Raw genomic sequence first — 14,839 nt, forward strand, 5'->3', positions numbered from 1 at the left:
GAGAGAAAAAGAAATCAAAGATCCAAAAATGTCGTCTGCAGACTTTGTTCGAGCTGCACCGACGGGAATCTCCATCCTCATCGTAGGCGGCGGCATAGCCGGCCTCACCCTCGCCATCGAGGCCCTCCGCCAAGGGCACACCGTGCTGTCCGTGCTGGAGCGACACTCCCACTTCGACGAGATCGGAGATGTGTTGGCCATCACAGAGAGTGCGCAGCGCTGCTGGGTGAACTGGCCAGGCTTTCTGGATCGAGTCAGGACTCGTGCCTGGATCGGAGGGGCGTTGTCTTTCCACAAGTACGACGGCACGCTGCTCGCACAGTTGCGCGGCGAACTGAGCCACGACGGCCTCCGAATGATGGGCATGTGGCGGGCTAAGCTCCATGAAGAGCTGTATGCATATGCCACCGAGGTTGGCGTTGGCGTGGAGTTCGACAGGAGGGCTGTGCGGTATTTCGAGGACGAGAAACATGCCTATGTCGAGACGCAGAACGGACAAGTCTACTCGGCGGATCTCATCGTGGCGGCTGATGGTATCGGCACCAAGTCCCTGAGCGTTCTGGTGAGTTGTTACCTTGCCTTGAGGAACCAAAAAAAGAAGTAGAAAGGAATCACTGTATGCAGTCGTATCTGCGTTCATGTGCTGACCTTGTTGCCAGCCTACCAAGCCAGAGACACCAGAGCCGAGTGGTTATGCCATCTATCGGGCAGGATTCCCTCTAGGTATCTCACAACAGTTCCCCTTCTGATCGACTGCTGGAAGCTGATGAAATATATGGGATAGATGCCGCCATCCACGATCCTGACATCATGTCATTCTGGGGCAACATCGAGGATGGATCGCAGCTTTGGATTGCAGAGGATAAGCATGTTGTTACCACGAAGAACGTCGAGAGAAATTCGGTAAGTAATATCCACCAATATTTATTCTTAATTGATCTGCAGAGGGGAAATATAATGATGACATTTGCAATACTGACAACTATGTGAATTAATTCTACTGTACTTAGATCTCATACATGATGACCCACAGGGAGACTGACGATACAGCTGAGGAGGCCTGGTCAGCGACATGCGACGCCAGCAATGCTCTCCCCTTCGTGCCTGTGGAGGAAGGGTGGCATCCTGCTGTTTCGGCCCTCGTGCGCTCCACACCCAACAATCGGTGCATCAATTGGAAGCTTGTATGGCGCAGCCCTCATCCGGACTGGACGTCCACCGGAGGACGTATCCAGCTGATTGGGGACGCGGCTCATCCTTTCGTACCGACGTCTGGAAGCGGTGCCGTGATGGCCATCGAGGATGCTTACTCCCTCTCGACCTGCCTGTCGCTGGCCGGCAAAGACAACATTCCTCTCGCTCTGAGGGCTCATACAAAGATGAGGTGCGCATCATCTCCCAGAAATTCTGTTAATTGGTCAACTCCTTGTTCTGACGTTTTTTGCTTTTTGTAATTTCTGCAGATTCGAGCGCGTATCTCAGGCCCAGCGACTTGGCGTCGAGAACCGCGAGTACTACCACCAGCCGGACTGGGAAGCCTTCGAAAAAGATCCCGCTGCCGTTGCAGGTTTGGTGTGAGTCTTGTTCTCTCCTCCCCCGCCCCCCCCCCCCCCATTTTTTTTAATTGTGTCTCAGCTTCACGCTGTGTATAACGACAACGCTGATGAATCACGGCTGTAGTCCGAAGTGGATTACCTCCCATGACGTCTACAAATACACCCAGGACAATTTTGATAAGGCGACCGATGCGGTTCGTAATGGGACACCTTTCAAGAATACCAACGGACCACCAGGAGTCGAGTACCAAGACTGGACGGTCAAGGAAATCACCCATGATGCTTTCGAGCTGCGGAAGCAGGGAAAGGTCCTGACCTCGATAGTCCGTAATTATTAACGCAAGGATTTTGTGTATGCAAGAGAGGGACCATGGCCTGTTATAGAAGTATGAAGGCGACGGACAGGATTTGATTAGAAGAGCATAGATAAATTATGAGTACACAGGAATAGATGGGACTTTGCTACCTACTTCGCGCTAATTTGACGATATTCGAGCCTGTGTTTGAGTGCTGAGGCAATCATTGATTGTCAGCAACAAAGGTATTCTACTACGAGTGTTGCAGTGTAAATCAGATCATGCTTGCCGAGACGGAAGATCTAAAATCACCCAGTCAGGTCTCTGACGGATCTTTACCGCCAGCTCTTCTGCAAGCTGGAGGCGGTGGGCTTTGCAATTTTTATGAAACCCATAGCTCCACCGAGGTGGTGGTGTGGTTTGGGTCGCAACGGTCGTGGAAGTGCCATCATACTATGATATTTCGGGTTAAGCCTAAGACGTGGTCTCGCGCTTTCGCGTTTTCGTCGTCTTGTTTTTGGAGGAGACGAGCAAGGCTTTCTTACCCACACGTGGAACTTGGGAGACCATTCACTGCTTATTCCCATTGAATGTCCGTGGGCCCCGGTGTTTCTTCCAGCCAAGACACCAAAACCACGAGGCACATGGTGTGGCGTTGTGGGTCCAGCACGGCATTCAAGAAGTCCCCTGAACCATGTGACGCGCATGGTAAATACTACGGCACTTGAAAAATAACTGTGCTTGATGACAGCAGGACTATTAGTAGGACGTTCTACTATTCTGTCTATCCCTGGGTTTTGCCTCCTGAGAAAGATCTACCAGGGGCAAAGTATCCACCAGAAGTCCCGCACCACAGGCGAGGAGAGGCAATAATGAACAGTACAGTACTATGTACAGATGCCGCACCTGGCAAGACCGATGAGAAACACAGTCTTGCACACGAAGAAGCAGCACGGCAGACAGCAGAGAAGCTGCAGACCGAGGCTACATATGTAGGAAGATCAGTAATACAATCGTCAATGGTTACATCGGCAACTCCCCTTTCCCCTTCCGAAAAAATAAAATAAAAAATAAAAAATAAAAAACGTTGCCGACGTGCATAATGACATCAGAGGAGGATCAACAAGCTTCTAGATTTTGTTCAAGGGGTCGAAAGCGTCAGTAATTCCGCCGTGGAGCCTCTTCCTCAGCTAACTGCCGACTTTGAACCTCCGAACGCGTTTTTTGTTCTTATTAAGTTGCAGACAGTGTCTTACTCGGCGCCGTCTGTCAAGGCGCGAAGTTGTGCATATCACCCACCAGACTACTGGCCTACCTAACAGCATATCTGACCTGCCCGGCTCCCGGATGGCCATACAACGCCGAGCCGAGGCGCGAAAGACCCTCCCCCCCCTTTTATTTTGACTTGTATTTACATAGGTTAAGAACTCTCCGGCTGCGTCAACGGCATGTACCTCAGAGGTGGAGGCAAGAAAGGGGCCACATACTCGTGTGGAATGTACAGTGTTACGCATACAGAATTTCTAATCGGAGAAGTGGACTTCCGAGGCGGAACGTGTCCTGGCGTACATAGAAATCATCGCATAATCCACCATAGTGGGATCGTCGTCGTCATGATTAGAATGCCATACCCAGAAAAATCGGACTATCACTGGAGAAGGTCACTCGACATGCTCGCGGTTCCGATATGGACAAGAATGCAGAATTTCAACAGATATAATAAGGGGGTCGCCCCAGTAGTCAACATGATTGTCGAAATCTTGATCAAACCTCGAAACAAGACAAGAACCACCAGTAGAACTTCCTGAAGAATTACTGCCCACAAAGATTCCGATTCAGCCGAACATCAAGAGAGATACCAATACTTCCAACCTCGAGCACAAGAAACATCAGACCAAGAGAGAGAAAACATGGGATCCGTTGGCAACTGGGACGATACCCCTTATGGCAGACGCCTGCTGCCGACCCTCGTCGATCAGATCGCGACGCAAGACCCTACCCGAGAATGCCTCTCGATCCCTCGGTCTTCTGAGCCCTCAGATGGCTGGAAGGTGGTCGACTGGAAGTCAATGGCCAACGCAGTCAACCGCTGCGCCCACAGGATCGTCGAACTCTTCGGCAAGCCCGAGGAGAATACCTTCCCGACCATTGCCTACATTGGTCCCAACGATGTGCGCTACATCGTTACGATGATTGCCTCTGTGAAGGCCGGATACAAGGTGAGGACAAGCATCCTATCTACTAGAATAAAACAAGAAAGAAAGAGAAATCTCTCTCTCTCTCTCTCTCTCTGTCTCTCTTTTTTCTCCCTCTCTTCACATAAAGAGACTGACCCACTACTGCTAGGCACTCTTCATCTCCCCCCGAAACACCAAGGAAGGCCAGCTCAACCTTTTCAAGAACACCGACTGCAACATGATTGCCTTCGCCAGCGCCTCCAGGGAACTCGTGGAGCCCTTGCTCCAAGAGCGGGACATGCAGGCTGTCGAGGTCAGCCCTCTTGAGGCCTGGTTCCCTGAGGAGGAGGTACCTCACTTCCCCTACACCAAGAGGTTCAGCCAGGCCGAGTGGGACCCGCTGGTCGTCCTCCACACCAGCGGCAGCACCGGTCTGCCTAAGCCCATCATCGTGAGGCAAGGAATGCAGGCATTCAGCGATACATTGCCGACTCTTCCCGTGTGGAAGGGCCAAAAGCCCGAGGTCCTCGTCTGGGCCCAAGAGACCAAGAGGTTGTTCATGCCCATGCCTCTGTTTCACATGGCCGGCGTTCTCTCTGTGGTGATTATGGTTTTCTACAACAAGAAGCCTATCGCTCTGGGCATTAGTGATCGCCCTACAAGCACCGACCTCGTGATGGAGTGTCTGGCGAATGCGAACGTCAACTCAGCCATGCTAGCGCCTGCGACACTCGAGGACCTGAGCCAGACGCAGGAGGGTATTAGGGCGGTCACCAAGCTGGACTCGGTGGTCTTTGGAGGAGGTAACCTTGCACGAGAATCCGGGAACCGCCTCGTCAAGAACGGTGTCATGCTGCGGAACGTGATCGGAGCCACCGAATTCGCACCCTTCCCGACCTACACCAAGTCTGACCCGGCCCTGTGGCAGTATTTTCACTACAACCAGGAAGTCATGGGCTGCGAGTTCCGCAGGTATGGGGAGGGTGGGGAGGATGACGATGTGCGCGAGCTCGTGATTGTGAGAAAGAAGGAGAACAGGTACCACCCGGGCCAGCAGGCCATCTTCTACACGTTTCCAGACCTGAACGAGTGGAGCACCAAGGATCTATACCGGCCTCACCCGACGCTGGCTGATCACTGGATCTACCACGGACGCGCAGACAACATCATCGTGTTCAGCAATGGCGAGAAGCTCAACCCTGTGACCATCGAGGAGATCGTCAGCGACCACCCGCGCGTCAAGGGTGCTACGGTCATCGGCGCCCAGCAATTCCAGGCCGGTCTCCTCATCGAGCCTCAGGTCCATCCTCAATCCGAGGAGGAGAAACAGGAGTTCCTGGACGACGTGTGGCCTCTGGTGGAGCAGGCCAACAAGGAGACGGTCCAGCACGGCCGCATAGCCCGCGACCTGATCATGCTCTCCAGCCCCGACAAGCCCTTTCCTCGCGCTGGCAAGGGAACCATCCAGCGGGCAGCGACGGTAAAGCTGTACGAGGACGAGATCAAGAAGCTGTACGCAGACAAAGATCAGCACGGCTCCAATCAGAGTGGAGGACCCGAGCTGGACGTCACATCAGAGGACGCCCTGGCCTTGTCGATTGTCGAGACACTCCGAAAGTCCCTTCATGCCAACAAGCTGGAGGCGGATGTCGACTTCTTCGCCGCAGGAATCGACTCGCTGGGTGTCATGAGCGCCGCCAAACTCCTCCGCGCCGGCCTCAAGAATGCTGGTCACGAAACGGACGCAAAGACCCTGGCACCCAAAGCCATCTACACGAACTCAACCCCTCGTCGACTTGCAGCATACATCTTCAAGACTATGATTCACAGTCACCACCAGAACGGCACCCAGAGCGAGGACGAGCAACAGCAGGAGGCGATGCGGGCCATGCACCACAAGTACACCCAGAACTTGACCATCGCCAAGCCAGGGCGCCCAGACCCACGCAACGAGGACCAGGTGGTCGTCCTGACCGGCTCGACAGGCATGCTGGGCTCGTACCTCCTCGACCTGCTGGGCCGCAACCCACGCGTGGCCAAGATCATCTGCCTCAACCGTGCGGCGGACGGCGGGCGCGCACAGCAGGTCAAGGCCCTCGCAGAGCGTGGACTGGACGTCGGCATCCTAGACACCAAGGCCGAGTTCCTGCACGCCGACCTGTCCAAGCCAGACCTGGGCCTGGGCGAGGAGACGTACGCGCGGCTGCAGACCGAGGCGGACCGTGTCATCCACAACGCCTGGCCCGTCAACTTCAACATCCCCATCGAGTCCTTTGAGCCGTTCCTCGCTGGTGTGCGGTACATTGGCGACCTCGCCGCCACGGCTGCCCGGCGCGTCGCTGTCACCTTCATCTCGTCCATCGCGGTGGCCGAGCGCTGGGATCCGGCGCGCCACGGCGCAGACAAGGTTCCCGAGCGGCGCCTGGAGGACATGAGCCTGCCCACAGGCGGTTACGGCCGCAGCAAGATGGTGGGCAGTCTCATACTCGAGGACGCGGCGGGCAAAGAGGCGGGCGACTTTCCATTTGCCATTGTGCGTGTCGGACAGGTTGCTGGGCCCGAGGCGCAGGAGGGCATGTGGAACCGCCAGGAGTGGCTGCCCAGTATCGTGGCCAGCAGCCTGTACCTGAGGGCGCTGCCGGGCCACCTGGGCCATATGGACAGGGTCGACTGGACGCCCGCCGAGGCCATTGCCAAGCTGGTGCTCGAGGCTGCCGGCGTGTCGCGGGTGGTGGCGAGGGCCGATGATATCAACGGGTACTACCACGGCGTCAACCCGCACGAGACACAGTGGGCAGATCTGGCCGTGGCTGTGCAGGAGTTCTACGGCCAGGAGCGGATCGCAGAACTGGTTTCGTTCAACGAGTGGATCGACCGCCTGGAGAAGACGCAGGCGGATGGCGAGGCCAGCGTGGCTCGGAACCCTGGCGTGAAGCTCATCGACTCGTACAGGGGAATGGCCTCGGCCTCTACTCCTATGGTCTACGACATGAAGGAGACTGTGGAGAGATGCCCTAGCGCGAGGAAGACTGTGGCTGTCACGGCTGACATGATGAAGCATTGGTGCAGCCAGTGGCGTTTCTAGATGGAAACAGTGAGGATGACTTCAGGAGAGAAGAGAACCAGAAGAAGCATAGACCAGACATAGTATATAGCGATAGTTTCAAAGCATGATTCGATTAGAGAATGAGTACATGACTTGTCTTGAAACGGAAGAGAAGACTAAGTAGTCAAGTGCCCTCTTGTCAGAGCGCTGCACAGGATGCAAACCCTTGGACGTCAAACTCAGCTGAGAAGATGAGATTTCCAATGGCGCTAAAAGGACGCTTCTCTAATTCGAGAATTACACTCAGTCAAATGCTCTGGGCACACGAATACAGTTGCACTATCTTAGGTAGACCACTGTAAATGCCAATAGTGCTTTAGCCAGGGTCTCTTTTATTGGCTAGAAGGGTAGAGGTGGGCTGACCAAAAGCCCTTCTAACCGGGGAGTTTGTCTTCATTCCTGTGTGTTGCACATAGATTCTTCTTAATGTGCACATCGACTACCTTCAGCTGCGATATGTGAATTTTGGCATGTATGATTGTTTATTTCACGATACAAACACTCAAATCTATAAAGCTTTTGCAAGAGGTCATTCAATGTTCACATACAACGAAACATAAGCTTATACCACGCCGCTGGACAAAACACTGCAGCGCTGAGATTCCGAGATTCCGAGATTCCAACATTGCGACGCTACTTCAGTGTTGGCAGTGATCGATTTATTAATAGTAACCCCAGCAGCACCTGCAGCTTCAGCCCGCCTCGGTGGAACTTTGAACCACAACAAACAATCAACGCTCAATCTTGAAGCAGGGAGACTGACCAGAACAACAACAACATCACATCTTCTGGGCTGACATCCGGTCGATACACGTAATTCCCAGCATGCCGCCGCGAAAATCATTAACCCTGCAGTCCAGGGTCCCGGACCGATCTCATAAGTCTCCCCAGACTGTCAATACTGCTGTGGTCCCTATCTGGGATAAAACTGGGCCTGGTCCAACTTCTCCCCTCCCCTCCAGGTCGTGGGACGACAATGTTCCTTCGCCCAAGAGACCGTCCGTCTCATCCACGAGCCGTCCTCTGGCGCTCTCTAACCTGGTCTCGCAACAGTCTTCCTCGTCCAAATCAGAACGGGTTTCAATTTCGCCAACACCTTCCGAGCTCGACGCTCTAGAGGAATCCTTCCGCCTGTATGACGTTCCGCCAACAATCCCTGCCCAAGAGGCTCTGTATCCTCAACTTCCATCCCTTGAGATTGCAGACTCTGCCACACCCCTCGAGGACGGCTCAGAGGCAGACAATGCAGACAGGCCTCCGTCTTTCTACTCCTGCTCCTCCCCATCTCGCCCAAGCTCGTTTGAGGACGTTGAGCTGCCCAAATCCGATTCAATAGGCAATCGTCTATGTCTTTTGTGGCGTAAGTCTTGATTCTTGAGTTGCTGCCGCTTGACTCCCTCTGTATCGGCATCTGACATGAAAATGTTAGCGACCACCCCATCCTTCGCAGCGAATGCTCCTTTCAGCGCGCTCTGGGAGGTAACCAGGGTCGCCTTGCACTGCAATGTCGATGTATCGGATATCGACTTGCAGTGGCGCGACGACTGGAGGGATCTCAATGTTTTCTGGACCAGCCTGAAGGGTCACCCGGCTCTCCTCGGGAAAACGCTCCCAGTTAAATCAGACCCTCATGCCTGGAAACTTAGCCTCGAGGAGGACTCTACGTCCAGTGGACAGGCTGTGATATTAACAGCCTCCATACATGCTGACAAGTCGAAACTCGACCCGCCGATGCGGCTGGAGCTCCACCCCTTAAAGGTAGAGCAAAGCTCCCGCCTACTTCGTCGCTTCGGGTGGGATCGATTTCTCGAGGTTCGGCTCCTTGCCGTCGATTCTTGGCAGGCTACTGATGAGCAGGATTTGGAGGCTGCTGTTGCCCGGTGGCTTGCCAGTGGGCCTCATCACTTCATAGGCCGCCAGTGGTCGGCGTTCTATATTCGTGACCGGCCATTCAAGTTGGAAGAACCTCAGCAGAGTTCTCACAATGTGCCTGTGAAGACGCTTTTCTATGATAGAGTTCTGTTCTTCGCTGAGAGGGGACGTGATCTTCCACTGACAAAAAAACCTCGATTAAGCGCATCTGCTGAAACCAGTATTACTCCGAAATATCCCAGAACGGCTCTGGATAGGAATGCCATGTTAGACTGGCTTCTAAACTGGGAAGCCAACGGGCAACAGTCTTACCTCAAGCTTTTCCATCGCATCGCTCTTGGTGGGTTGTTTTCTTTTTTTCTCCCCTTCTTCCTTCTCTGTCCTCGAATTATATGCTTACTCACAAACCATCACCGTTGTTGTGCTGGCCCCACACACACAGGGCTGAGCAAGACAAGTCCGGTCATTGTACTACAGCAGGAGCAAGTTCGCCAACAAGCCAGAGACATCAAGTCAAAATCGGGCAAGGGCGAGGCCATGAACGACGGCGCAGGGAGAATCTCACCCAGCCTGATGAGAAAGGTCCGCGACGGGCTTGGCCTGCAGTCGATTCCCAGTGCCATACAGGGCCGACTTGGGAGCGCAAAAGGAATGTGGGTCGTTGACATCAAGGACGTCGGCGGCGAGGATTGGATCGAGACGTGGCCTCTCCAGAGGAAGTGGGAGTGTGACATGGCCGAACCGGCACACAGGACTCTAGAAGTCCGGTCCTGGTCTACTGAACTTACCTCAGCAAGCCTGAATGTCCAATTCTTACCGATTTTGGAGGACAGAGCCCTTGACCCCAAGGCCATGAGGGAAAAATTCGTCCAGAGCATGAACACGGAATCAGAGCAACAGACCGAGGCCCTCAAGGCAGCCATGCAGCAAGCAGAATCCTTCAGAAAATGGATCCGCGAACAATCTCCTCAGAACTCGTACCGCATGGGTGGTACCAGTGTACCCTTCCTAGGTGGTCTTCCACAGGGCACCGAAGATATCATGAGCTTCCTCGTCGACGGAGGCTTCCAGCCCACCCAGCTCAAATTCCTGCACGATCTTGTCTTCCAGAAGATGAAACAAAAAGGAGACTCGACTAAGCAGGATCTCAAGATCAGAATCCCCAGGTCCACGTACGCATACATCCTGCCAGACTTCTGGGGGGTCGTCAAGCCCGGAGAGGTCCACCTGTGCTTCTCGTCCAAGTTCAACGATGGTTCCGACGAGCTTTCTGATCTGGATGGCCTCGACGTCCTCGTCTCTCGATCACCAGCCCATCTCCCCAGCGATGTCCAAAAAGTAAGGGCAACCTATCATCCTGAGCTCCGCCACCTCCGCGACATCGTCATCTTCTCCACCAAGGGCGATGTTCCTCTGGCCTCTCTACTCTCGGGTGGTGACTATGACGGAGACAAGGTCTGGATCTGCTGGGACGCCGATATTGTGAACAACTTTGAGAACCACCCCTTGCCACCAAAACCAGATTTCTCGCCGTATTTAGCCAAGGACCGGGCCACATTGAGAGATCTCCAAGTTGAGCACGGGAACGGCGACTATGTGAATGTGATGCTCGAAAAAGCATTTTGCTTCAACCTCAGACAAAAGCTCCTCGGTATGTCGCACATGATGCTCCTCCCATTGTATCTGACAATCATCAGTTGGGGTTTACTTATTAACCATGATCACAGGATCCTGTACATCGTACAAAGAAAAGTTATGTTATCACTGCTATCGGGTCTGCGACGAGGTTGCCATCAAGATCAGCTGGCTGCTCAGCGAACTTGCTGATCAGCCAAAACAAGGCATCCTCTTTGGACAAAACGACTGGAACCGTTTCCGAGACGACGTCGTAGGAACGAGACGACAATATCCAGCACCGGCTTACAAGTCGGCCCTCCAGCTTTCTTCCATGAGCGCTGAACCTAGACACATTATCGACTACCTCATGTACGAAGCAAAGAAAGTTGTCGACATCGCGCTGACCGACCTTCACAAATTCTTGGGCTCTTGCGGCGCAAGCACAATCGACCGGGACGTCAATGCCTACTGGAATCAGTTTGAGATTGACTTTGGCGGGATGCGACTCAGGGGGAAACCGCGCAACACATGGTTTCCAGCCCTTCGCGACGGGCTGAGGTCTGACGTAGAGGCGTGTTTGGCTGAATGGGATCGTGCGATGCGCTCTGGCGTCAAAGACTATCGCGACAAGGTCAAGCACATACACACAAAATGGAAAGAGATCCAACCCCGGTTTGGGGTTGAGCAAGAGGGCATGAGCGAGTCTGCCGAGGCGGTTGAAAAGTTCCTGATGGAGTCTGGATGGACGGTGGCGGAGCTGAGCCGGTGGGAGCTGCTCAAGGCCAGCTTCGCATTCAAGCACTACCACCGACGCCGTTTCGTCTGGCAGATGGCTGGCAGGCAACTGCAGGCCATCAAGGCTCTTTCCGTACGATGTGATGGCGCGGTATCTTCACAGCAGCAGCAGCAGCAGCAAGAGAATGTGCCGATACTCGTGACCTCCAACATGTATGCAGCCCTCAAACCAGACAACACCTATATCAAACGGCTCGTCGCGATGGAAGGAGGAGATGGATTCATTGTACCTGATGTGGGTCCAGATGTCTCAGTGGGCTTAGAGGGACTGCCATGGGGAGCCAGCCAGCAAGAGGATGATTGATCAGGGGCTACTCGTGATATTGCAAGGTTGCGACCCTGTGCAGCCTCATTTTGTTCTAGTCACACATGGAAAGACTGACTAAGAAGACGAAAGGGCTCACCGACCATAGGAATGGTCAGGGCACTATTGTGAGGCTGTCGACTTCATGATACTGCACAGTCGTGCGGCTGAGGGAAGAAGTACTGTATAACCGCACCTGGAATTCCCAAATCCTGAGGACTTTGGGGAATCAAGATGCCACTTAAGACCTCGACAACCACGGTCGCCTCATCGTTTCGCCCACGATTTGAGCTTGCTTCTGACCCGAAAAACCTCCCCACTATTAAAAAAACAAGTGTGTCGACTTGTTAGAGGTTGCTAGTTCACCTTGGTCAACCCCATTTCCATGAGCAGGGTGACATGAAGGATCACACAATGTCACTCTCGCCTCCCCCGATCGACCAGGCTCTTCGATGGCTGATCGTTATCTGTGGTCATAACTAGTTGGATTAATTCCTTTAAACGACACGGAAATAATGAAAATAGACTAGATCCTGCTCGGTCATGGACTCAAGTTGTGATTACCATTTGAGACGGGGACGGAGGAACTTTTGATCAGAGCACGTGTTGATCCGTACGTCGATCGGAGTTGAGATTTTCCATTTTAGGCAATATAGGTATGTCATATCGGAGATAGGACCCACTCCAGTGCCTAGAATCAACGTTTTGTCGGACTCAAATACCTTCATTTTCCAACATACCTGCAGGTGACGATTGTGTAGAGATGCACTCGGACGAATTTGTAATCTCGTGAGAGTAAAGTACCCTGCGTGAACGCTGGGAGCAGTCGGTAGTTTTACATAGGCTACCAATGCATACTTGGAACACACTCCTTAGAGGTCCACCTTTGAACGACAAGCTGCTTCATATCCCTCTTAATTACCGCCTGAGCCGGAGTCTGGTGGTCTTCGTCCAGTCTGTTGAGTTCTTATATATAGAGCAAGCTGCCCCTTCTAGTTCAACACCGCTCTAGCATCTGTAAGACAATATCTTCCCATATATCCCATATTTCTCCATCTGCTGCTCCACACACCCAAATTATTAACGCTCTCTTGACTCTCACCCACGTACAATTATGACTGCACCCAAGTTAGTCTTCGGAGCCGGCACCCTGATGAAGAGTGCTGGCTACAACACGGCTGAGGAGGTTAAACCGGTACTAGAGGCACTGGCAGAATACGGAGATCTGTTCACAGAACTCGATACCGCCGCCGCCTACGGTGAGTCCGAGGAGTACCTGGGTCAGGTCAAGGCGGCATCCCAGTTCACTATCCACACAAAAGCAAGAGGCATGAGAAATCCTAGCCCATCGACAAAAGAGGTCATCATTGCCGAGGGAAAGGAAAGCCTATGCAAGCTCGGAGTGGATCAGGTATGTACTTGCGTTCCTGACTTGACAGCAAGATCCAAGAGGTACTGGATAGACCTTCTACCTTCCCCTTGCATCATGTTACTGTTGGGTCTTATTCGCGTTCGGGGAACAACAGCTGGCTGATACAAAAGCAATATTGAAACCATCCCACAGGTCGATATCTACTTCATGCACTGCCCTGACCTCCGAGTCCCCCTAGAGGAGACACTCGCCGGGATCGACTCCCTCTACCAATCAGGCGCCTTCAGACGCTTTGGGCTCTCCAACTACACCGCAGAACAAGTCGAAGAGGTCATCCGCGTCTGCAACAGTCACGGCTACGTGCTGCCCTCGGCCTACCAAGGCAACTACAACGCGGTGGCGTGCCTAGCGGAGGACGAGCTGCTCCCGCTCCTCCGCCGCCACGGGATAGCCTTCTACGCGTACAGCCCCATCGCAGGAGGGTTTCTGGCCAAGAAATCGGCACAGCTGAGGCAGCGCAGCCTGCAGGGCCGCTGGGAAAGTAACAAGGTTGCCGGGCAGATATACTACGCCATGTACGCCGACCGACCCGGGTATCTCGAGGCGCTGGACCAGTGGCATGAGATCGCCGCCGCAGAGGGCGTGACGGCCGCGGAGATGGCCTACCGCTGGGTGGTCCACAACTCGGTTCTGGATGCGGCGTTGGGAGATGCTGTCATCGTTGGCCCGAGGAACCCCGAACAGATCAGAGAGATAGTGGCGTGGATTCAGAAAGGCCCACTGAGCCAGGAGGCTGCGATCAAGATTGAGACGCTCTGGGGCCCTCTCAAGGAGCATGCTCTGCCAACCAACCTGGAGGCTTTCAACATGGTGAATAGCAGAAAGGCTGATTGACCCAAGAAGTCGTGTGTCGCAAGTAGGGTTCTCTCGTTAGCCCGAGCAGACGCACCAAATCTACCTACTTCGTTACACACACACACATATATAGCCCTAGATATTTCCTTTATGGTCTTAAATCAACAGAGCAAGGGAGGATTATCTTCTCTCAACTATTACCCGCCCGCTCGTCTCATGCTAGCCAAACTCAAGCAGTGTTGTGATCAATCATGTGCTGGGTCTTGGTCCTTAGAACGTATCAATTTTGGCCAAACCCTTTGGATCCCCGCCCTTGTCTCCTTGATCCGGCCCAAGCCACTTGCGCCCAATCATCACAGCACCCAAGCCGTTCACTTCTCCATGTGTGGATGCAGATAGAACTGCTTGCCCTCATAACCGTCCTCCCTGGCTGCCCCATCCAGCCGGTCAAATACACTCGTAGCCAACCTCGGCTTCCCCTCCGACATGGCCTCCGTGAGCGCTCTCGCTCGCGCAGGCTTGGATGTAGACGTCGTCAGAATCCCACCAAGATGGTCCCATCCCCATTTCAGCAGGATCTCGTGAGGGCTCAGGCCCGTCTCCACTGCCAGCTGGTCTAGTGTCGACATCAATTTAGGAGACCCAGAACGCTTCGACAGACGGTCAGTCACTGGTGTCAAGATCCCATAGTCTGCCGAGGACGCAAGCAAAAAAGTCAGCGACTAGCCATACTGGGGAATAGTTGACGACATTATTTGGCGCTCACATTTTGGAACGATGCCGTGCTCCAGTTCAAAAGCCCGCCTCTCCTCGTACTCGGGACTGAACACCAAGTGCGGGTTGCACTCGTACTCGTTGATCTGTGGCTTGTGCTTGATATCTCCGCTCG

At 53.7% G+C, this 14,839-nt stretch overlaps 4 protein-coding genes across 4 annotated transcripts; all 4 read left to right on the forward strand.

The window, feature by feature from the left end:
* Positions 1-28: 28 nt before the first annotated feature.
* Positions 29-1,894, forward strand: M406DRAFT_269773 (FAD/NAD(P)-binding domain-containing protein; the record flags this gene model as incomplete). Its single annotated transcript, XM_040918028.1, has 6 exons — positions 29-562; positions 660-723; positions 785-888; positions 1,011-1,384; positions 1,464-1,574; positions 1,681-1,894. 6 exons carry the CDS (start codon positions 29-31, stop codon positions 1,892-1,894), a joined length of 1,401 nt encoding a protein of 466 aa, XP_040771021.1.
* A 1,740-nt stretch (positions 1,895-3,634) lies between these two features.
* Positions 3,635-7,114, forward strand: M406DRAFT_95652 (uncharacterized protein; the record flags this gene model as incomplete). The annotated part of the gene is made up of 2 exons (XM_040926305.1): positions 3,635-4,071; positions 4,199-7,114. The coding sequence occupies exons 1-2, from the start codon at positions 3,763-3,765 to the stop codon at positions 7,112-7,114; spliced, it is 3,225 nt and encodes a 1,074-aa protein (XP_040771022.1). The 5' UTR covers positions 3,635-3,762.
* Positions 7,115-8,530: 1,416 nt separating this feature from the next.
* M406DRAFT_270014 (uncharacterized protein) lies at positions 8,531-11,723 on the forward strand (the record flags this gene model as incomplete). Its single annotated transcript, XM_040918049.1, has 3 exons — positions 8,531-9,347; positions 9,450-10,658; positions 10,735-11,723. Coding segments are annotated over 3 exons (3,015 nt in total), but the record flags the coding sequence as incomplete, so codon positions are not given.
* A 1,114-nt stretch (positions 11,724-12,837) lies between these two features.
* On the forward strand, positions 12,838-13,989 carry M406DRAFT_269961 (Aldo/keto reductase; the record flags this gene model as incomplete). The annotated part of the gene is made up of 2 exons (XM_040918044.1): positions 12,838-13,134; positions 13,288-13,989. The coding sequence occupies 2 exons, from the start codon at positions 12,838-12,840 to the stop codon at positions 13,987-13,989; spliced, it is 999 nt and encodes a 332-aa protein (XP_040771024.1).
* Positions 13,990-14,839: the final 850 nt, after the last annotated feature.

The sequence above is a fragment of the Cryphonectria parasitica genome, assembly GCF_011745365.1.
Source record: "Cryphonectria parasitica EP155 unplaced genomic scaffold M406scaffold_11, whole genome shotgun sequence".
In the NCBI taxonomy this organism is placed as follows: domain Eukaryota; kingdom Fungi; phylum Ascomycota; class Sordariomycetes; order Diaporthales; family Cryphonectriaceae; genus Cryphonectria; species Cryphonectria parasitica.